The 21,887-nt window shown below is 41.7% G+C and overlaps 1 protein-coding gene across 6 annotated transcripts; it reads right to left on the bottom strand.

Annotated features, from left to right (window-relative positions):
• Positions 1 to 211: 211 nt before the first annotated feature.
• NT5C3B (5'-nucleotidase, cytosolic IIIB) lies at positions 212 to 20,144 on the bottom strand. Of its 6 annotated transcripts, none has more exons than XM_058181475.1 (9): positions 20,025 to 20,144; positions 10,974 to 11,072; positions 10,606 to 10,675; positions 9,788 to 9,834; positions 8,900 to 8,985; positions 8,664 to 8,753; positions 6,048 to 6,210; positions 1,812 to 2,012; positions 212 to 1,129 (listed from the first exon to the last, which is right to left on the bottom strand). In XM_058181475.1, the coding sequence occupies exons 2-9, from the start codon at positions 11,040 to 11,042 to the stop codon at positions 1,004 to 1,006; spliced, it is 852 nt and encodes a 283-aa protein (XP_058037458.1). In that variant the 5' UTR covers positions 11,043 to 11,072; positions 20,025 to 20,144; the 3' UTR covers positions 212 to 1,003. The 6 variants fall into 6 exon arrangements, with proteins under 6 accessions (XP_058037458.1, XP_058037459.1, XP_058037457.1 ...); XM_058181476.1 differs by having other exon boundaries at positions 20,049 to 20,136; XM_058181474.1 differs by lacking the exon at positions 20,025 to 20,144 and adding an exon at positions 19,144 to 19,390.
• Positions 20,145 to 21,887: the final 1,743 nt, after the last annotated feature.

A 21,887-nucleotide genomic window follows, 5' to 3' on the forward strand; every position in this document is an offset into this window, starting at 1 on the left:
AATTCTTTTGAATAAACCATAATGTTAAAGATTGAAATCATTGAACTCACTACTAAGATATGTGCCTTTGGACTTACACAAGTCTGAATAGTATTTTTTTTAAAAATTACGATTGTTTTTTAAAAATTGTAGCATATTGCAGTCATTGGTACTGTGATAACTTTAAAAATTGGTTCAATTAAAGCAGATAAAACAAAATAAAACAGGCATATTAAATGTTTAAAATAAGACATTTGTTTTATTATATTTACATGTCTTTTAAATAAAAAAAAGTTTAAAATTTTGTGGAAAAGCTGGATTTGGGCCATATATAGTTCAAAAACGTTTTGGAAAATAAATGTTTCATGAAACCAAAATACAGAACATCAAAAATCCAAAAACAAAAATCCTTAAATTATGCACACATTTTAATTATCAGGATTAAACTTATTTGTTATACATGTTAGATTAGAAAAAGCTCAATAACTACTAGGGCCAATATTAGAGATAGTTTACATTACATCTGGCATCTAAATTCACTCACACATTCAATTTAGAACATGCCCAAATACATAGGATTCCAACAAAGCTACTCACCCAGAAAGCCCTTCAACTCACATTCCACAAGTCATTTGCATTAAAATAACATCACCAATAATACCAAATTGTTTCCCACAGCAAGATTATTTCAATAACTGCAATGTATCTTAAAGTGGACTATACCATATTATTACCATTGATTTCTACTTTAGAAGAGACAGGGAGTGACAATAGACAAATCTAATCAATGTCACTCCCATATTGTACTTTTAAGAATATTTAATTAGTCAAATGAATCTGATTCGGCCAAGAAAAAATTGTCTGCTAAATTAGTAGATATCTGGGTACAATTGTGATGCCATTTTAATTAACAATATAGTAGATGTAAAAATAAGATTAATGCCAGCTGGGCCCTATTCTATTATTATGGAAATGTTAAAGAACACTGAGGGGAATATTCCAAAAGAAAACTAGTTGTCAAGAGTTAAGGGAGCATATATAGAGTTTCGGCAAGGATGAAGTGTAAAATACCATTTACTACATCCAATGTTTCATCTTTCTCCAGTACAATATCATAAGCCTCAATGTATTTTTCCCGCCGTTCTTCCACCTGCATGGGACAAAGTATAAATAGCAATTATAGTATTACTCTCAACAAGCCTGCAGTCTGTGGTTTCTATAGATACTAATACTATGGTGGAACATTTTCTTTGTATGAAATGCCACAAGAAATGGCTAAAAATCCCACCTCAAAATTGAATTGGAAGAATTACTTTATAGTGTAATACCTAGCCTAACTTGTGAACTATCTTGTTTCTTTCTCATCCCCCCTTTCTTTGGCAACAACTTGCCTGATGAAAAGTTCTGAATAACATAAAACCTGGCAGACATTATTTGCCACTGTGGTTGTTCTAATCAAAAAGCACAACTAGAATCTTTCTCCTATTAATTTCTACTGCTAATATTTCAAGTCAGCTCTTACTATCATCTGGTAGATAAAATTAAAGCTTAGAGACCTAGAGAAGATTGATGCTGTTCCATTTTCACACTATTGCCCTTTAGGCAGAACCTATTTATTTGTAAGGTTGGAAAAGACAACAAGGCAGGAACAGCATTAAGCACACAAGATAAGAGAAAAACAGCTCTTACTTTCTAGTTAAACTTTTCATACCTCTCCCAAGCCAACCATCATATATGGCACCCAAACTCTTCTACTTGAAACAGGTGCCTTATTTTGCTTCCACACAGGGCTTTCACCATCTGTTTTACCCATCTAGATACTCTCAACTCACCCTGTCATTCAGAAAGCCAATCCGGAGGATATTCTCCATGTCAGCCACACCATCTGCCATACTGAGGTCGCCCATGGAATCTCCAAGCAATAAGATATTTGTTCTTGTGCAGAGTTGCTGGAAATACTCTGTATTCTTCAGGACTGTGTTGTTCTTGTTATAGATGTGGATAAGAGGATCTTTGAAACCTTGCAGAATGCCCTTTGAATACAAACATAATGGATTTATAACAAAAAAATGGCAGATCTATAGGAAGCAAAATTAATTTTAATTAAAACCTGAGAAAAAAACCCAAGCTCTAGCCTCCATTGAAATTAAGCCCATCTCCATAAAACAGCATTCTTAATATATTTTAGAAATGGCTTCTACTAAACATAACATAATAACAGAGTTGGAAGGGACCTTGGAGGTCTTCTAATCCAACCCCCTGCCCAGGCAGGAAACCCTACACCATTTCAGACAAATGGCTATCCAACATTTTCTTAAAAATTTCCAATATTGGAACATTCACAACTTCCGCAGGCAAGTTGTTCCACTTATTGATTGTTCTAACTGTTAGGAAATTTCTCCTTAGTTTTAAGTTGCTTCTCTCCTTGATTAGTTTCCACCCATTGCTTCTTGTTCTACCCTCAGGTGCTTTGGAGAGTAGTTTGACTCCCTCTTCTGACTCCCAACCCCTGAGATATTGGAACACAGCTATCATGTCTCCCCTAGTCCTTCTTTTCATTAAACTAGACATACCCAGTTTCTGCAACCATTCTTCATGTTTTAGCCTCCAGTCCCCTAATCATCTTTATTGCTCTTCTCTGCACTCTTTCTAGAGTCTCAACATCTTTTTTACATCGTGGCGACCAAAACTGAATGCAATATTCCAGGTGTGGCCTTACCAAGGCATTATAAAGTGATATTAACACTTCACGTGATCTTGATTCTATCCCTCTGTTTATGCAGCCCAGAACTGTGTTGGCTTTTTTGGCAGCTGCTGCACACTGCTGGCTCATATCTAAATGGTTGTCCACTAGGACTCGAAAATCCCTCTCACAGTACTACTATTGAACAAGGTACCACATATACGGTACCTGTGCATTTTGGTTTTTTTGCCTAAATGTAGAACCTTACTTTTTTCACCGTTGAATTTCATTTTGTTAGTTAGCGCCCAATGTTCAAGTCTATCAAGATCCTTCTGTAACTTGAGCCTATCTTCTGGAGTGTTGGCTATTCCTGCCAGCTTGGTGTCATCTGCAAATTTGATGAGTTCCCCATCTATCCCCTTGTCCAAGTCATTGATGAAGATGTTGAAGAGTACTGGGCCTAAAACAGAGCCTTGGAGTACTCCACTACATACTTCCCTCCATGTGGATGTAGTTCCATTGAGGATTACACGTTGAGTGTAGTTGGTCAGCCAGTTACAAATCCAATTGGTGGTGGATGTTTAACCCACATTTTTCTACTTTATCTAGTAGTAGGTTATGGTCTACTTTATCAAATGCTTTGCTGAAGTCCAAGTAAATTATATCGACAGCATTCCTCTGGTCCATTAATTTTGTCACTTTGTCAAAGAATGCAATGAGATTAGTCTGGCATGATCTGTTTTGAACAGAAGTTGTTCATAGTTTGAACAACCTCAATCATACTGAACTTGAAAAGAATAGAACCGTGATGGCAACCTAGGGCATGCATGCCAGAGGTGGCATGCAGAGCCCTCTTTGTGGGCACGTGTGTCATCACCCCAGCTCAGCCAGCTGGTCATCGAGTTTCTGAGACATACGTGTGCTAACAGCTGGTCATCTAGCTTCAGGTGCTCTGGTGCGCGCATGCCCCTTCCGGTTTGGGCACTCTATGCCTAAAAGGTTCACCATCATTGGAATATAAGATACTTCTTGTGGATAGCAATAGCATTTAGACTTTTATACCACTTCACAATGCTTTAAAGCCCTCTCTAAGCTGTTTACAGAGTCAACATATTGCCCCCAACAATCTGTGTCCTCATTTTACCAACCTTGGAAGGATGGAAGGCTGAGTCAACCTTGAAACTGGTGGGATTCGACCTGCCAAATTGTAAGCAACTGGCAGTAAGCAGAAGTAGCCCACTGCGCCATCATGGCTCTAATAAAGGTAGTCCTCAACTTACGATCACAATTGAGTTCAAAATTTGTTGCCAAGTGAGAAAGTTTGAGTTTTGCCCCATATTACAATCTCTCTTGCCACAGGTGTTAAGTGAATCACTGCAGTTGCTAAGTTAGTAGCACAATTGTTAAATGAAAACTGATTTTCCTTTTGGCTTTGTTTATTTTTTATTTTTATTTTTTTTATTTTTCAAATTTATATACCGCCCTATCTCCCTAAGGACTCAGGGCGGTTCACAGGCAGTTAAAATACATATAAATACAAATTAAAAAACAACAATTAAAAAACTTATTTTATTGCCGAATTTAAAAAACAATATAAATAATAAAAAACCCCTTAAAACCAATAACTTTAAAATCTAATCCAGTCCCGCGCAGATGAATAAGTGCGTTTTAAGCTCGCGACGAAAGGTTCGGAGGTCCGGAAGTTGACGAAGTCCTGGAGGGAGTTCGTTCCAGAGGGTGGGAGCCCCCACAGAGAAGGCCCTTCCCCTGGGTGTCGCCAGACGGCACTGCCTAGCTGACGGCACCCTGAGGAGTCCCTCTCTGTGAGAGCGCACGGGTCGGTGAGAGGTATTTGGTAGCAGTAGGCGGTCCCGTAAATAGCCCGGCCCCATGCCATGGAGCGCTTTAAAGATTGTCACCAACACCTTGAAGCGCACCCGAAGGCCACAGGTAGCCAGTGCAGTCTGCGCAGGATAGATGTAACACGGAGCCCGAGGGCTCCTCTATCACCAGCAGCCGCGTTCTGGACCAACTGAAGCCTCCGGATGCCCCTCAAGGGGAGCCCCATGTAGAGAGCATTGCAGTAATCCAGGCGAGACGTCACGAGGGCGTGAGTGACCGTGCATAAGGCATCCCGGTCTAGAAAGGGGCGCAACTGGCGCACCAGGCGAACCTGGTGGAAAGCTCTCCTGGAGACGGCCGTCAAATGGTCTTCAAAAGACAGCCGTTCATCCAGGAGAACGCCCAGATTGCGTACCCTCTCCATCGGGGCCAGTGACTCGCCCCCAACAGTCAGCCGAGGACTCAGCTGACTGTACCGGGATGCTGGCATCCACAGCCACTCAGTCTTGGAGGGATTGAGCTTGAGCCTGTTTCTCCCCATCCAGACCCGTACAGCTTCCAAACACCGGGACAGCACTTCGATAGCTTCATTGGGGTGGCCCGGTGTGGAAAAGTACAGCTGGGTGTCATCAGCGTACAGCTGGTACCTCACACCGAAGCCACTGATGATCTCACCCAGCGGCTTCATATAGATGTTGAACAGAAGGGGCGAGAGAATCGACCCCTGCGGCACCCCACAAGTGAGGCGCCTCGGGGCCGACCTCTGCCCCCCTGTCAACACCGTCTGCGACCGGTCGGAGAGATAGGAGGAGAACCACCACTTTTGCAGAAGGTTGCAAAAGGTGATCATGTGATACCAGGACACCACAACCACGATAAATATGAGTCAGTTGCTAAGAGTCTTAATTTTGATTACATGACCATGAAGATGCTGCAATTGTCGCAAGTGTGAAAATTGTCATAAATCACTTTTTTCAGTGCTGTAGTACTTCAAACGGTTACTAAACAAACTGCTATAAATTGATCTATTCATAAATGTTTTGCTTTGGGCAGCAAAGATGGAATATTTAAATATTTTCAAACTATATATTTGAACTTCAAACTTTCTATTTCTATGTTATACTTCTCCATGACAATAAATAAATCAAGATCCTTCAGACTGCAGGTGATCAGGCATATGAGCAAATGCTATTTCATACACGAACGTCTCACACTGGAAAAGAAAGTCCTTCCCATATCTTCTGCTTTTCAACATAGAATATTTTTAATAAGTCATAGCCTCTACAATCAAAACAGCACAGCACAACCCAAGTTTTTACCACTTTCAAAAAATTAGATCCAAGTCCCTAAGAAAGTCATTGTAACTGCAGTATTCAAAATTCTGTACATTGTGGCAATGTACATTGTGGCAATGTACAGATAATGTTTACACCTTATCTGATTCTACAGGAAATATTTTGGAGTTACTCCCATCAGGGCAAAATAGCAGAATGCTTCCAGGTCATAGGAGATGAAGTGGGCAAAAAGAGATGATTCAACTCACATTGTCATCAAAGTCCATATAATTGGAGACCACATTGATGTTAGGGTGGAATACACCGGCCTGATAAATTATTTCCTCTAGCACATCACCTACACCTGCTGAAAAGATGAACAGGGGAACTTTGTTCTCATGTAGCTGGTCAAAGAAAATGTTGAAGCCATCTCTAAGTGCAAGAAGGAAGAGAAAGACAACATTAAGCTAATATTGTGAAATATGGGCATTTATATTTAAAGGGCAAACTCCCAATGTTTCTAATATATTAGCTCAAAAGGGCAATGATTTCCTGAAGCACACAAGTATTGACAAAAAAAAAATATCCTTTTTATATTATCAACAGTAAAAAGTGAACTTGTCCACTCACCTATCTATTTCTTGGAACAAATAAGATTGAAAAAGACAAAAGCTTTTTGACTGTTAGCTAAAAATTAAAATAGCATGTGATTTCCTAAAATATATAAAATATATAAAATCGTCAAATCTGTATTTATACAAAGTGTAGCTTTCTAGAAAATGTTTCACTGAAATATGCATTTAATTATCTTTGCATCACCAGCATTCATCATGTGAAGAGGCCTTAAAGGTAAAGGTAAAGGTTCCCCTTGCACATACGTGCTAGTTTGTTGCCGATTCTAGGGGGCGGTGCTCATCTCCGTTTCAATGCCGAAGAGCCAGCAGTGTCCGAAGATGTCTTCGTGGTCATGTGGCAGGCGTGACCAACGCCAAAGGCACACGGAACGCTGTTACCTTCCCACCAAAGGTGGTCCCTATTTTTTCTACTTGCATTTTTACGTGCTTTCGAAACTGCTAGGTTGGCAGAAGCTGGGACAAGTAACGGGAGCTCACACCGTTACACGGCAGCACTAGGGATTCAAATCGCTGAGCAGCCGACCTTTCGACCAGCTAATCTAATGTCTTCTTTACATAATAGCCTCTTCAGTTTTTTATCTCAGGAAAATAAGGTGGACTTTATTATAGATTTATTAACAGAATTATTAAAATAAATGCATGTGAAGAGCTCCAAAACTTCAAACACATACTGTTATGACTGTGTCTGACATTCTGCTTCTGTAACTGAAAAACATTCTGAACCCCATTTACTTCTTCCTTCTTTATGGTTTCTGGTACCATAGTTAATCACGTACACACAATTATGTACCAACAGATTTGCTTTGGGTGAAAAAGAACATGCAAACAATAAGCACTTTTAAGTGTGCAATATTATACCTTAAAACTTTGGGCCAGTTTTTATATTTAATTCCATATGCAGAATTCCATCTTCAAATAACTGGGGAATATTTGATACTAAGAAGAAATACCATATTTTTCGGTATATAAGGCGTACTAGAGTATAAGATGCACCTTAATTTTTGGGGAGAAAAACAAGAAAAAAAGAATTCTGCCTCTGCCTACCAGCATCAGGATCAGCGGCGTCTTCACCTCCATTCGGATTTTGATAACAGGAGTGGCTGGGGAAGAGCGGAGGTCGGGAGTTGCTTGGCGAAACAGGTGCTGCGCAGGGGGCAAAAGGCAAGGCACTGCCACCTAAAAACACTATTGCTGCGATCACCGCCGCCCGGAGGCAAAGAAAGAGCAACGCATTTTTGGGCAGTTCCAGGCAGCAGAGATTGCGGCAACAGTTTTCAAGTGGCAGCACCTTGCCTTACACCTCCTGCGCAGTGCCAGCAAGCCAGTTCACCAGTTCTCCAGAGAGGCTGAGGCATCAGTCAGACATGGGTTGCTACAGCCAGATCTACCTAGAGACTGAGTCATAGTTTTTTGACCACACCCCTTCCTCCTTCCTGTTGGGGCCAGTTTTAACTCAGTCAGCCTGAGAGAAATATCTCTAGCAGATCTGGTTTCCAGCCCATTTCTGTTCGATTCTTTCAGAGCCACTGTGAGTTTTTTTCCAAAAAAATTTCTTTTTTCTAATCAGGAAACATACCGATCTACCAGGCTTGCTTCAGTCTAGCAGAGCCATACTGGTCTACTTGCCTTTTTTGGGACTGCACCAGTCTACCATCTTTAAAAATAGAGGCACCGGTCTACTAATTGCCTTTTTGTTTTATTTTTTTGGAGCGCACTGGTCTACCTTCTTTAAAAATAGAGGCACTGGTAGCTACTAATTGGCTTTTTTTGGAAGTGCACCGCTCTACCTTCTTTAAAAAAATAAAGGCCCCGATCTACTAATTGCCTTTTTTGGGGGGGGGAGGAGTGCATCGGTCTACGTTCTTTTAAAATAGAGGCACCAGTCTACTAATTGCCTTTTTTTGGGAGCGCACCGGTCTACCTTCTTTAAAAATAGAGGCAATGGTCTACTAGCTGCTTTCAGCGCTGATCAGCTGTAGTGCGGTCCTTCGAAGCACCACAGCAGATGCAAGACCATTTTCATGAGGACGCGCGGCTGCGCAACGCTCAGAGGCCAACAACCTCCGAAGGGTGGGGGGCAGCAGGTGGGTGGGGCTACATTCAGTGTATAAGACGCACCGAGATTTTCACCCTCTTTTTGGGGGTAAAAAGGTGTCTCTTATACACCGAAAAATATGGTAATTGTAATTATGCTTGGATAATTTACCTCTCTCTTGAACTGATTTTGTATCCAACATGCAAACCTCATACCTGAGTTTAACATCCGATTCTTTCACTATTTGGGCAATATCATTCTTCAGAATCTTTTCTTGGGACAGGAGGTTATGGGCTTTAGTCCACCTGGAAAATATGAGTGTCAGGAGCTCTTGTCAGTTGAGCTAATTCACCCACCTTCTAAGCAACCAACCCCTACTCCTCATTCCAGCCTGCAAATTGTTTTGGGACATCAAATTGTTTTAGGACATCTTCTTTAGTACAATACTCACCATTCTATCATGAGGGGGAGTTTGTCTTCCATAGTCCGATAAGGGTCAATTTCAATAGGATAGTAATGATGGAGTAAATCTTTCAACTGCAATATTGGGCAGAATCAACAAATTTGTTCAAAGAAAAAACAGATTTTCAAAGCAGGTAAATAGCACTAAATTATAAGGAGTTTTAAAATTGGAACACTGGTGTTACCTTTCTCTATGTAATTATATGGAACATTAGATAATGTCAATAGATTGGCCACTGCTGAAAAGGCTTAATCTCTGGCACTTTCCATTTTAATAATACTTATTCCAGGCAAAACTGGAATCTCCAAAGCTGATTTTAAGTTACATGATGATTCTCATAAGTATCAGCAGTCACCTTCACATCAACTGATTCAGGGGTGGGCTCTACTTACCTTTACTATCGGTTCGCAGCGGGATCGCGCACGCTTGCTTCGCTCGTGCACGCTTGCACGCTTGCTACTGCACGTGCGCAGAAGCTTCCTGATGACATCGGGGTCGGTGGGCGGAGCCTACCTCTGGTTTTACTACCGGTTCGCAAGAACCAGTCCAAACCAGGGGCAACCCACCACTGAACTGATTCCAAATTCACTGAAGCTTTAACAAACTGACTCCCATTTTCCAAATTTGGTATGAAAATGGAAAGAAAACAAACTGCCCCAGTATACACTTTTAGCAGTTGAATTCTTAATACTTGAAGTTTCCAGTCTTCAAAGAAAGCCTCATGCATTAAAACAGTGAAGTATTTTCTCTAGCTAAAAAAGCCTAAAAAGTCACAAAATTTTAATTCCTAGGGTTCCTGATAGCAGGACGTGAAATGTGAATATCAGTTTGGATTTTAATTCGGATATTTGCTAAAGAATTCCTAAAAGCTCATACCTTTTTTCTGCCTTCTTCACTGATGACCCGGCAGTTATCTATGATATCTGAAGAGATACAAGCAGATTTCTAGAAGCTCTTATACACAGTAATGCTGAGTCTAAATTTATTTTGAACATGCGGTGTTTTAAAAGCATGTTCTTTCAAATAAAAAGGATTAGTGCAAATGAATAATAATATGCATGTGGCTATGTACTATGCAAAACCAGAATTTTAATTCTGGCATAAAATCTAGTAACTAAAAAAAATATAACTGAATTTTAAAAAACTATAACTATGTTTATTATTAAAAAGCAAGAATGATATCTTTTCTTTTCTTTTTTACACTCCAAACATGTGTAATATGGGGGTACAAAATAGCCTGGACAAAGCTTAGTCACACCTCTTTCTGTCCTATGTGCCTTTGACTCCAATAAGGCATTTTGGTTAAAAAATGTGCATTTGTAAAATAAAGTACTATTTCAGTGATCTAAAATGGTACTTAACAATTAAAACCTGGATTAGTCTGGTTATAATTATCTTATATTAGCCAAATTATAATTACAATTAGATTGGGGTTAATATATCATGTGAATATATTTACATTTACAGTGTATCAATGACTCACTTAAAAGTGGCCTAAAGACCAAAAGCAATAAGAAGAAAAACATAAGAAAAAATAATTTGAGAAGTTTTTACATGCCATCTTGTAAAGAATGAGACAGAGGACAAAAATATGAGAAAATACCAAGAAAAAAGAAAGAAAACCATCAAGGAGAAGAATATTTTTTTTTTCAAAAGAGAATTGACAGTTAAAAAAGGACAGAAATTACACTCACTGTGCGAAGTAGGACAGCGCTTCCCATTGAAGCCAAAACGAGTAAGAGTCATATCAAAATCAGAAATGACCTGGTTTGAACAGAAAAGAAGACTTAGTAACTTACCAAGGAATATTGTGTTCAGGGGGCATCCTACATCACCATACGACAGAGCGACTTAACAATTAGGTCTCTAAATCAGGGGTTTATAACTTATTCTACAAAAGCTTTGATGCAATATTCAATATTAATTGCAATTAATTTTAAGTTACATTTAGTTTTGTCCTGGCCCCGTCTACCATTGTTTTACGCTAGTGAAATTGTTGAAATAAACAGATATCCTGAAAAGTTCTGGGAAAGAAACTAGGATTATAAAAAGAGTCACACACCTGGAGTCTTGCTGCTCCACCTTTCCTGAGTGCTGAAACTGTATTTTTTACATGTTCAGGATTCTTCATCCGGACAGTTATTTTTTGCAACTCAGGTACCTTGAGACAGATGCACAGCACTTAATTATATTTTAGAACACAAGTACCATTTTTACTGTTGATAAAAATTATAGAAACTTAAAATACATAAAATGCGTATAAAAATAAGTGCACAATTAAGATGCATGCAACAAGGGGTAAAAATAGCAAAATAACGGAATTTCCATATGTTTCTATTCCCAGTCCTTTCATTTTGAAATCTGCCATGAGATTATCATCACTTGTGACCAATTTGGAATGCTGAAAAGCAGGAACACCATGTAATAAAGAAAGCTCCCTATAGCTAATTAGTAAGGGAATGCAAACACAATTATTCAAGTCAATGTTCATAGTCCAAATTATGGCAGCTCTGGAATAGCAAAAAAACAGTTTGTCCTCTTTCACAAAATTAAAATAAATATAAATGTCTAGCCCTCTTTCTACAAACTCCAATATGTTTGTTAAAAATGTTGGTCTGACTTTTTTTGAAAAATAGTGACTGTTGGTATGAATATTTTCTGCATTTGCTTTCTACCCAATTTCCTTTGGAAGTATGGTGACAGCCAAGTACTTTCCCCAACATCTGCCAAGTATAGATTGCTTCGTAAAACTTTATGTATATATATGGAAGTGAACAAAAATAATTCACTTTGATCCACAAGCTGGGAAGCTTATCTCTAAGAATTTTGATTCATACTGCTTATATACGGTAAGTAAGAAAAGTCAAGGCAGGTAGCTTTATATAGAGATTGTAAATTAGAATTAGGTCTAGTGAGAATGTTGCCTATGAATCCCATCAGAAAGTTCAAAGAAGAATAAGGAATATATTGTGAATGGGAAAATTCCCTGTTCCCATGCCTAGTATTACAAACTAAAATAGCAAAAATATTTCTATAAATAAAATATAAAACCTGTTGTTCTCTCTCTTTGTTTCTCTAAGCTTTCAGTACTACATCATCACCTATAATCTTTCAATCAATTTCCCCAATCTCTTAAATACTCTAACATCGCAAATAATCACATTACTAATACCCAAATATTGTTTTCAGTTCTGCACCATCACATCTGTAGCATCTAAAGAAAAGTTTAGATTTTCTAAATTACTTCCCCAAATCTCCATAATTAACCCGAAAACAATCTTCCTTACATATTCTTTACATATTCCTACCTCTACCCCTAAACTAAATCAGGTAGCTATACCTGACCACACTTGTAAAAGGATCATAAGCTTCCTAGCAGACAGGAAGCAGCAGGTGAAGCTAGGCAAAACCACATCAGATACCTGTATAATTAACACAGGAGACCCCCAGGGCTGTATACTCTCTCCACTTCTCTTCTTTATACACTAATGACTGAATCTCAAAAGATCCCTCTATTAAAGTACTGAAGTTTGCAGATGATACAACAGTGATTGGTCTTATTCAGATAATAACGAATATGCATACAGACAGAAGACTGAACAACTAGCCTTGTGGTGTAACTGGAACAATCTTGAACTAAACACACTCAAAACCGTAGAAATGGTGGTAGATTTTAGGAGAAACCTTCCTATATTACCACCTCTTACAATACTAGACAACACAGTATCAACAGTAGAGATCTTCAAGTTTCTAGGTTCTATCATATCTCAAGACTTAAAATGGACACCTAACATCAAAAAAGCATAACAAAGAATGTTCTTTCTGTGCCAACTCATAAAGTTCAAACTGCCCAAGGAGCTGCTAATATAGTTCTACAAAGGAATTATTGAGTCTGTCATCTGTAGCTTTCTAACTGCAACCAAACAAGACAGACACAGACTTCAACGGATAATAAGAACTGCAAAAAAAAAATTGCTACCAACCTGCCTTCCAATGAGGATCTGTATACTGCACCAGTCAAAAACAGGGCTGTGAAAATATCTACAGACCCCTCACATTCTGGACATAAATTGTTTCAACTTCTACCCTCAAAACGCTGTACGCTGCACATCAAAACTAGACACAAGGACAGCTTTTCCCCAAATGCCATCTATCTGCTAAACAACTAATTCCCACAACGTTGTCAAATTATTAGTAAGACTGTATTACTATTCTTCTTCTCATCCTTCCTATTACCTATCTTCTCCCACTTATGACTATAACCATGATACTTATATCTTTACGATTTGTATTGTTTTGTTTCCTAGTATGATTTAATTGCTTATTAGTAACCTATCACTATCACTAAGTGTTGTATCTTATGATTCTTGATGAATGTATTTTTTTTCCTTTTATGTACACTGAAAGCCTATGCACCAAAGACAAATTTCTTGTGTGTCCAATCACACTTGGCCAATAAACAATTCAATTCTATTAAATTAAATTCTTTTTGTTAAGTTTGGGCAGTAACGAGGCTGGAGACCAGGGTAGTGACAACAGCTCTTTAATATAGGGTGAACCCAGCAACCAGGCTGGGGAAAAACCTCTCCTTATATACAGTTCAACCGGCGGCTTCAACCAATCAGCAACGTGCTTGTTTCCCGCCGAAACATTTAAAGATACATTACACTCCTTCCCTCCCAGAAAACACTTTACCAATATTTACATGATATTTACATATTATTTTTCAACGTAATCACGCAAATAGGCTGGGCGTCTCCTGACTCTTTCGGACCTGCGCAGTTCATTCCCTGGGAGTGGGTCGAGCTGACCGGAGGGGCTGTTTGCTCCTCTCAGCTCCTCCTCTAGGCCATCCGGCCCTGGATTATTTGCAGAGTCGTCCCTGCTGTTTCCTAATGGAACCTGTTGGCGTCGCTGGACCTCCGGGAATTCAGATAAGTCCTGCGATTTTCCCGGGTTTGAGTCAGCTGTGGGTTCAAACATTGTATAGTCAGGGCCTGTTTCGTCTAACTCGGATTGTTCGGCTATTCGTTTTCTTATTTGATCTATGTGGCGCCTCCATACTCGGCCGTCCACTAACTCCACCAAGTATGATTTTGGACCTGTTATGTTTAGAATTTTTCCTGCTACCCAGCTCGGGCCTTCACCATAGTTGTGTGCCCACACTCGGTCGCCTATTTCCATCCCTCTCGTTTTTTCGAGTCCCCCCTTGTAACCCTCCGGTGTATAGTTTGGATTTAAACGGTCTAGTGGGCACCTGAGCTTTCGGCCCATTAATAATTCTGCTGGGCTTCTGCCGGTTGTGGCACAGGGGGTTCTGTGTTGGACGGCCAGGAAAACATCTATTTTTGTTTGCCAGTCGCCTGGCTTGAGTCTGGACAATGCCTCTTTGCGCTCGGACGAAACGCTCTGCAAGGCCATTCGTCGCAGGGTGGAAAGGCGCCGAGAGGGCATGCCGGATGCCCTCTTCTGCCAAGTACTCCTCAAACTGGGTTGCCGTGAATTGCGGGCCGTTATCGGATACTAACGTGTCGGGCAACCCATGGGTTGCAAATAGGTGCCGTAGGACTGAGATCACGGCCTCGGCTGTCATGGATCTCATGAGAATGATTTCCAGCCATTTGGAGTAGGCATCGACTACTACCAGGAAAGTTTGGCCGTGGAAGGGGCCGGCAAAATCAATGTGGATTCTAGACCAGGGCCCTTGGGGTCTTTCCCATTCCCGAACCGGGGCCGTTGGGGGTAGTGGTCTGGACTCCTGGCAGGCCTGGCATTTCCCTACCCTTTCAGCAATTTCTGAGTCCATTAAGGGCCACCACACATAGCTTCTCGCTAGACCCTTCATCCTTACGATCCTTGGGTGACCCTCGTGGAGGAGATCCAACACCCTTTTCCTCAATTTCTCTGGGATCACCACTCGATCCCCCCATAGCAGGCACCCCCCTTGAGCCGACAGTTCCCCACGTTTCTTTACAAATTCTTTAAAACGCTCGCCCGGCGCAGCGGGCCACCCTCTTTGTACCCATCCGAGTACAGTTCTCAAAGTAATGTCCCGGTATGATGCCCGAGCCACCTCCTTAGACATGACTGGGCCAGAGTCCAGAGAGTCAATTAACAGTATGGGCGTCCCCGGAGTGGGGTCCTCGATCGCCCCTGGTAGTGGGCATCTGCTTAATGCGTCCGCATGCCCCAACTCTTTTCCTGGCCGATGCTGCAGTTTGTAGGAATAGGCGGCTAAAAAGATAGTCCATCGGCTCAATCGGGGCGAAAGTGCCACAGGCGTTGGGCGGTCGCCAGCCAGTAACCCTAACAGTGGTCTATGGTCTGTAACAATTTCAAAGTCTCTACCAAAAACGTATTCGTGAAACTTTTTCACTCCTGACACTATAGCTAGAGCTTCCTTATCCAACTGGCTATAGTTCCTCTCTGTCGAGGACATCGTTCTGGAGTAGAAGGCTATTGGGGCTTCTGTGCCATTTGGAAGCCTGTGGCTGAGCACAGCCCCCACCCCGTAAGGGGAAGCATCGCAAACTAATACTAATGGCATTGTGCTATGATACTGGATCAGTAAACTATCGCTCGAGAGTAGGTTTTTTACTGCTTCGAAAGCCCTAGCTTCCGACTTTCCCCAAGACCAAGCAGTATTCTTTCCCAGTAACTTATGTAGCGGCTCGGCAACGGTTGCCTTATTTTTCAAAAAGACCGCGTAAAAGTTCACTAGACCCAGGAATGCCTGTAGCTCTGTTTTGTTTTTGGGCGCTGGAGCCTTTCTTATTGCCTTGACCTTGCTCTCAGTGGGGTGAATTCCCTCCTTGTCTATTCTGTAGCCCAAGAACTCTACGGATTCTACCCCTATTTGGCATTTGTTCACTTTAACCTTTAGACCGGCTGACCGGAAAATGCCCAGAACTTTTCTCAAACGCTCCCCAATTCTTCTAAATTTTCGCTGATACCAATACATCATCGAAATACGGGACTACCCCCGGGAGCCCTTGCAGAAGTCGCTCCATTAAATTTTGGAATAGACCAGGTGCCACACTCACCCCAAACTGTAACCGGGTACACTTGAAAGCACCTCTGTGGGTCACAATTGTCTGGGCTTCGGCTGTGTTGGCGTCTACAGGCAGTTGTTGATAGGCTTGGGCCAAATCTAATTTGGCGAAGACGTGCCCTTGCCCCAGCGAGTGCAACAAGTGTTGTACCACGGGGACCGGGTAAGCGCTTTTTTGCAAGGCTTTGTTTAACGTTGCCTTGTAGTCAGCGCAGATTCTAACTGACCCATCTGATTTCACTGGGGTGACGATTGGCGTCTCCCACTTTGCATGATCGACTGGCACTAGTATCCCCTGACTGATGAGCTTGTCTATCTCCTTGTCAATCTTGGGTTTAAGGGCAAACGGGACCCTCCTTGCTTTTAACCGTATGGGGGCTACCTGGGGGTCTAAATTGAAGGAAATAGGGGTCCCCTTGTACTTGCCCAGGCAGTCCTTGAACACATCTTCGAATTCGTCCATGAGTGTGTCCTTTAGGTTAAAGTCATTTCTGTAGATGCCAGTCACTCCCATGCCCAGCGCACGGAACCAGTCTAGTCCCAACAAACTTGGCAGGGTCCCTTCGACTATCGTGATGGGCAGGGTCTTCTTGTGTGGTCCGTACTCGACGCGGACGGAGGTGGTCCCTCGAACAGGGATGCGATTCCCTTGGTAGTCGTGAACTCTTAGCCGCTGTGTTTGCAGTTTGCGTTTGGCGATTTTCGGCAACGCTTTCGCAAGAGTGTCCCAGGACATGATTGTGATCGCTGACCCTGTGTCCACTTCTAGTCGGCACGGCACTCCTTCGATTTTCGGTTTCGTGAAGATTTTCTTCTCTACACGGGTTGCTGCACGGCCTACTATCACGGTCGTTCGATTTGAGTTCGCGCCCTTTTTGTTTTGACCAATCACGGGTCGCCTAGCCGATCCCGCGCTCTGATTGGTTGGTTTGAATTTTCGGCGGGAAGGTTGGGGTGCTCGACAGACTTGAGCCAGGTGCCCCTTCTTCTCGCACCGCCGACATGTAGCGTCCTTGAACTTGCATTGTTGACGCTGGTGTTGCCCTCCGCAACTTCCGCATTCATCCCGGTCTTCTTTGCCCCTTCTCCCGGTGAGGCAAACTCCTTCCTCATCCTCGCCGTCTGATTCGGTCTGGATTTCTTCGTTGTGGACCGGGGTTGATTTCGCGCTCGCCGTTGGCGTTAGTGGCTTTTGTAGGGTTTCCGCCGCTTGGGTGGACATCTCATGAGCTCTGGCTTCGTCCAGAGCGTTTGCCAGCGTTAGATTGCTTTTTGATAGCAGCCGCCTCCGCAAACGAATGTCTCTGACCCCACGGATGAGTTGCTCTAACAGCTCCTCATCCAAGTCTCGGTACCCACAATCCTTGGAGGCTTTCCTCAGGGCGGCCATGTACTCGCTGATGGATTCGCCCTCTTGCTGTCTGCGCTCTCCAAATTCAAAACGCCGTACATATTTGGACGGAGTTGGCGCGAAATGGTTCTTCAATAGATTTTGCAGAGTTTGCCACGATACCGATTGTACCGGCGTTGGCTCTGCCAGGGCTTCCGCGATGTCGATGACCTCGGGACCGCAGTGGCTCAGGAAATATGCCCTTTTGCGGTTGTCTGGAACTCCTTGCAGTTCGTTTGCCTCGAGGAAGCTCTCGAAACGGGTCATGTACGTTCCCCATTTCTCCCTGGATGGGTCAAACGGCGCGGGCGGAGTGTAGCTGGCCATCGCTGCGTTTCCGCCCTGAGCTTTGCTGGGTTCGGTTCTTTCGTGCGTTCAGCTCGTTCCTGGTGCTCTTAACCTCGAGATCCCATCCTCGTCGCCAGTGTTAAGTTTGGGCAGTAACGAGGCTGGAGACCAGGGTAGTGACAACAGCTCTTTAATATAGGGTGAACCCAGCAACCAGGCTGGGGAAAAACCTCTCCTTATATACAGTTCAACCGGCGGCTTCAACCAATCAGCAACGTGCTTGTTTCCCGCCGAAACATTTAAAGATACATTACACTTTTCTATTCTTCACAAATTGCACAAAGTTTGAATATGTAATATACATTTTATCATCTCAAATCAGATTAATGGTTTGAATTTACCATTAAATCTATTCAGATCACTCTCAGTTTTAGAACTCTAAAAATACAACCTGTAAAGTAGATTGGGCTGAGAGAAAGTGTCTCACCTAGAATCAGTTAGTGAAACGCTGATGGACCTGAATCTAGCTTTTTAATTATGTCAGAGTTTCTTGCAAAAATCAAATCCAGAAGCACACACAGATAACTGATTCATTAACTTCTTTATAATCATAACACATAGGGTATATTTACAATACCAACAACGGTTCTTCAGCTCAGACCAGCAGACATGTTCACACACAGAGTACAGTAGAGAGCTTAACACACACTCTCTGAAATAGTTTCAATTTCAATTCTTTGCACAGAATCTGCAGTCTAAGATACACCCGAGCTCCAGTCTGTCTCAGCTCCCAATTGGCTGGCCTTCTTACCATGTCTTTCCAGTCATGACTATTCTGACAAATTATTGTATTAAACTGACTTTCAATTTTATTTACTGTAATCGGTCTATTTTTTCTGGACTCTGATCATCCACTGAAGCACTAAAGTCTAAATCACATAACCAACTAAGCTAAAGCATAGCTGTTTAACCTGTAGCTGTGGGTTGTGTAAACCCAAGACAAACTGAAGTAGGCGATCCCTTGGACAATTACCCACCCATACACTTTTTACTGACAGCAAATCTTGATGCCAAATGAATCCGATCATTCAACTGCCACAACCTACTTGATGCCACCTGACCTGTTGAGAGTACAACGCTCCTCATTTACATTTAGGGCACAGCACAGCAGTTAAACGTCAGCAAAGGTATAGAAAAATCTTAACAAAACCCGCGGTCACCCAGAGATCTTGGGGATTTATGTACTACAACGGCATGCTGACTTGGGGAAGAACGAACCGCCATTATCTCAGTATATCCATCCCATCCCACATCAGCCTTGCCCTACCACGCGTTCCCCATCAACCCTACCAGCGGACATCCGGACGAAATCCGGACGTAAAGGTAAGATTCGCTTTCCCAAACCTTGTCTCGTTAATTAAATAATACCACGGTGGCCTTTTAACTGCACTGTCCCCAGAAAGGGCCAAGGTACCACACGGGCGCTCCTTACAAATCCCTCACCATGACTCCGGTTCTACGGCGGCGGCAGCTGCGAGCGAGAAGGGCCTCTGTCCGGTTCTCCTCAGGAGGGCCGAGGACTGCAGAAAGCGAACGGCCGCCAGGCGAGAGAGCTCCTCTGGGCAGCCGAGGCAACTCCTCCCGTCCTCGTTAACTAAGCGCCTGAAACCCGAGCAGAGGTTTTATCTTAACCGGGTCAGGAAAGGCCAGAGCTCTTCCTTTTTTCTCTTGTTCCCTCCTCCCTCAACGGGGGAGGAGACGTCTGGCATCAGCCCCTCCTTCCTGAGGTGAGGCGGGTTGCCTGCAAACTGGACGTATGCCTTCCCTCCTAGCGAAAGTTTCTGAAAATAGCCGATGCGTTAATTAGGTTTTAGTTATTTTATTCTCGGCAAACTCGAAAGACGGACTGTCCCTTCAAACACTACAAAACGGCTTTAAAGGAATCTTGCTATTTTAAAGATAGCTTGACAGTCGACGACTCTCTTGTTAAAAATAGTATGCTTGTGGTGTGACAGGTACATAGTTTTATGGATCCTAGAGGAAAGTAATACTTCTAATTAATAACTCATGATCCGACCTCAAAGTGGGGAAATTAAAATCAATTCATTTAAGTACCAGAAAATGTGCAGCTGTTTCTCGTAGATTAATTGCATCATACTCTTGTAAAAAAAAATATCTCCTTCTTTTCCCCTAGAAGCATCAGGGCAAGATACTGTCCCTACTTATTCAGGGGCAAGGTTCCCGCTGGTTAACAATTTCGCAATATTGGCAATTTGGCAACAGTTTTGAGAACGGTTGAAAAGTATCCATGGAAAAAACTTTGGAGCCCCAGAGTTATTACACTATAGTGCTCATTGAGGGGATCATCCACAAAACGCCTTTACCTGAGCTAAGACGTGGCTGCTTACCAGTTGTTGGCACCTCCTCAGGCTGGAGCCTCCATCCTGGGGGCAACTTGTCACTATAACAGCATAAAAATAGATAACAGCAGGAAAGCAGTAGTTTCTAGCAGCAATATTGCATGGAGGAGGAGCCGAAGGAGATCAGTGAGCTCCAGGGCTCCAATTGGCTTCTTTCCTAACCACCACCCTGAAAAGGGAGTGCCTCAGTTCCTCTCTGCTGGGGAAAGGAGAGCTTCGCCTGACAACCAGAAGATTTGGGGAGGGGAGAGGGAAGAAGGTGGGGTCTGGTAAAAATACAAATCTTATACAAGTTTCATAAGGTATTTAATTATTGGTGCCAGTAACTTTTGCTTATAACCCCACGATGATTCATTCCCTTAAAGATAGCAACTTGGTCACATCTTCGAACTGTTAGAAAAGGACTGCTATAGGCTTTCCACTTTCCTTTGATTTGGAGAACCGTATGTTGCTGGATGTGAGTGACTTGGACCAATCCCATTCTTTAGCTGAACTTGAGAAAATCACTATTGTAGAGGAAAAAAATCAACGTTATCTCTAACAAGGAGATACACAATAAGATGTTCCCATTCTCCTTAAGCTCTTACAGAAAATAAATACTAATAAATTCAACTGGGACTTTAGCATCCCTCTGAAAAATAAAAGGCCATAAAATACTTGGTCAAATGTAAGGTTTATTAGTGTGTTATATCTGAATTGCATGTTCATTCTTGTTTTTCAACGAATGTATCTTTTCTTTTATGTACACTGAGAGCATATGCACCAATATAAACTCCTTGTGTGTCCAATCACACTTGGCCAATAAAGAATTCTATTCTATTCATGTTGCATGCTGTGTCTACATTTAAATTTAAATAAGCCAATGTATTTATTAAATTTATATGGCTCCCATTTCATTATCCAAATTACAGCTATGTTTATTATTTATTTATCCTATGATGAGAACATAACAGAAGTAAACAGCTATATATGATGACCTGGTTTGCACAATAGGCTAAGACAAATCATTGTATTCTATTCTACAATGTTATACCAGACCAAACAATGCTTAATTTGAGAGTTTTATTTAACCCTTTCATTTGTATATAATGGCCATAAGCTCCTATTTAAGATTTTTACTTCTAATAACATAATCTCTCTCCAGAATATCATTTTGGCTTACAGCAAGGAAGAAAGAATTTACTGTATAGAAACCATTGAATTGATAGTTATACGCTAAAACTGCAGAATTCAAAAGGAGGGATGCAGATATTTCCTCTGCCTAATTATCCCATCCCTTTTTGTCTTTTAATTAACCATCTTTCAATTGCATGGAAAAGTGAAAATATCAAATGCATTAAAGCTACTTTACTTCTACATAAAGCCTTTTCTATTCTTTACAAAAAATTTTGGTGGATAAAAATATTATCTGAGTTTATACAAAACATGCTTATAAAATTTATGTACCTTACAATGGTGGACTAAAGTATGTTGGATTTAATTGTGGGTGGCCAATATCTGGATCATTGTACAAATCAGTATGACTAATAGTGTTTTGGCAAAATCAAGCAACAGAATTCAGTTCAATATAGTAATTGCATGTTATATGGACACAGCATCTATTATTACTTTAAATCCTACCACTTTTTCCTTCTTTTGTACCAGAAGATTATGACTATGGGAAAAAAAATGCACAGATACTTTTTAGTTAATGGTATTACCATAGGATCCAGTGGTGGGTTGCTACCGGATCTGGTGAACTGGTAGCAGTGGCACAGGAGGCTTCACCCACCCACCTGGACGCTTCTGCACATGCCCAGAAACGTCGCGCAGGCCCACAAGCAAACC

Source organism: Ahaetulla prasina, chromosome 4, assembly GCF_028640845.1.
Source record: "Ahaetulla prasina isolate Xishuangbanna chromosome 4, ASM2864084v1, whole genome shotgun sequence".
NCBI lineage: Eukaryota > Metazoa > Chordata > Lepidosauria > Squamata > Colubridae > Ahaetulla > Ahaetulla prasina.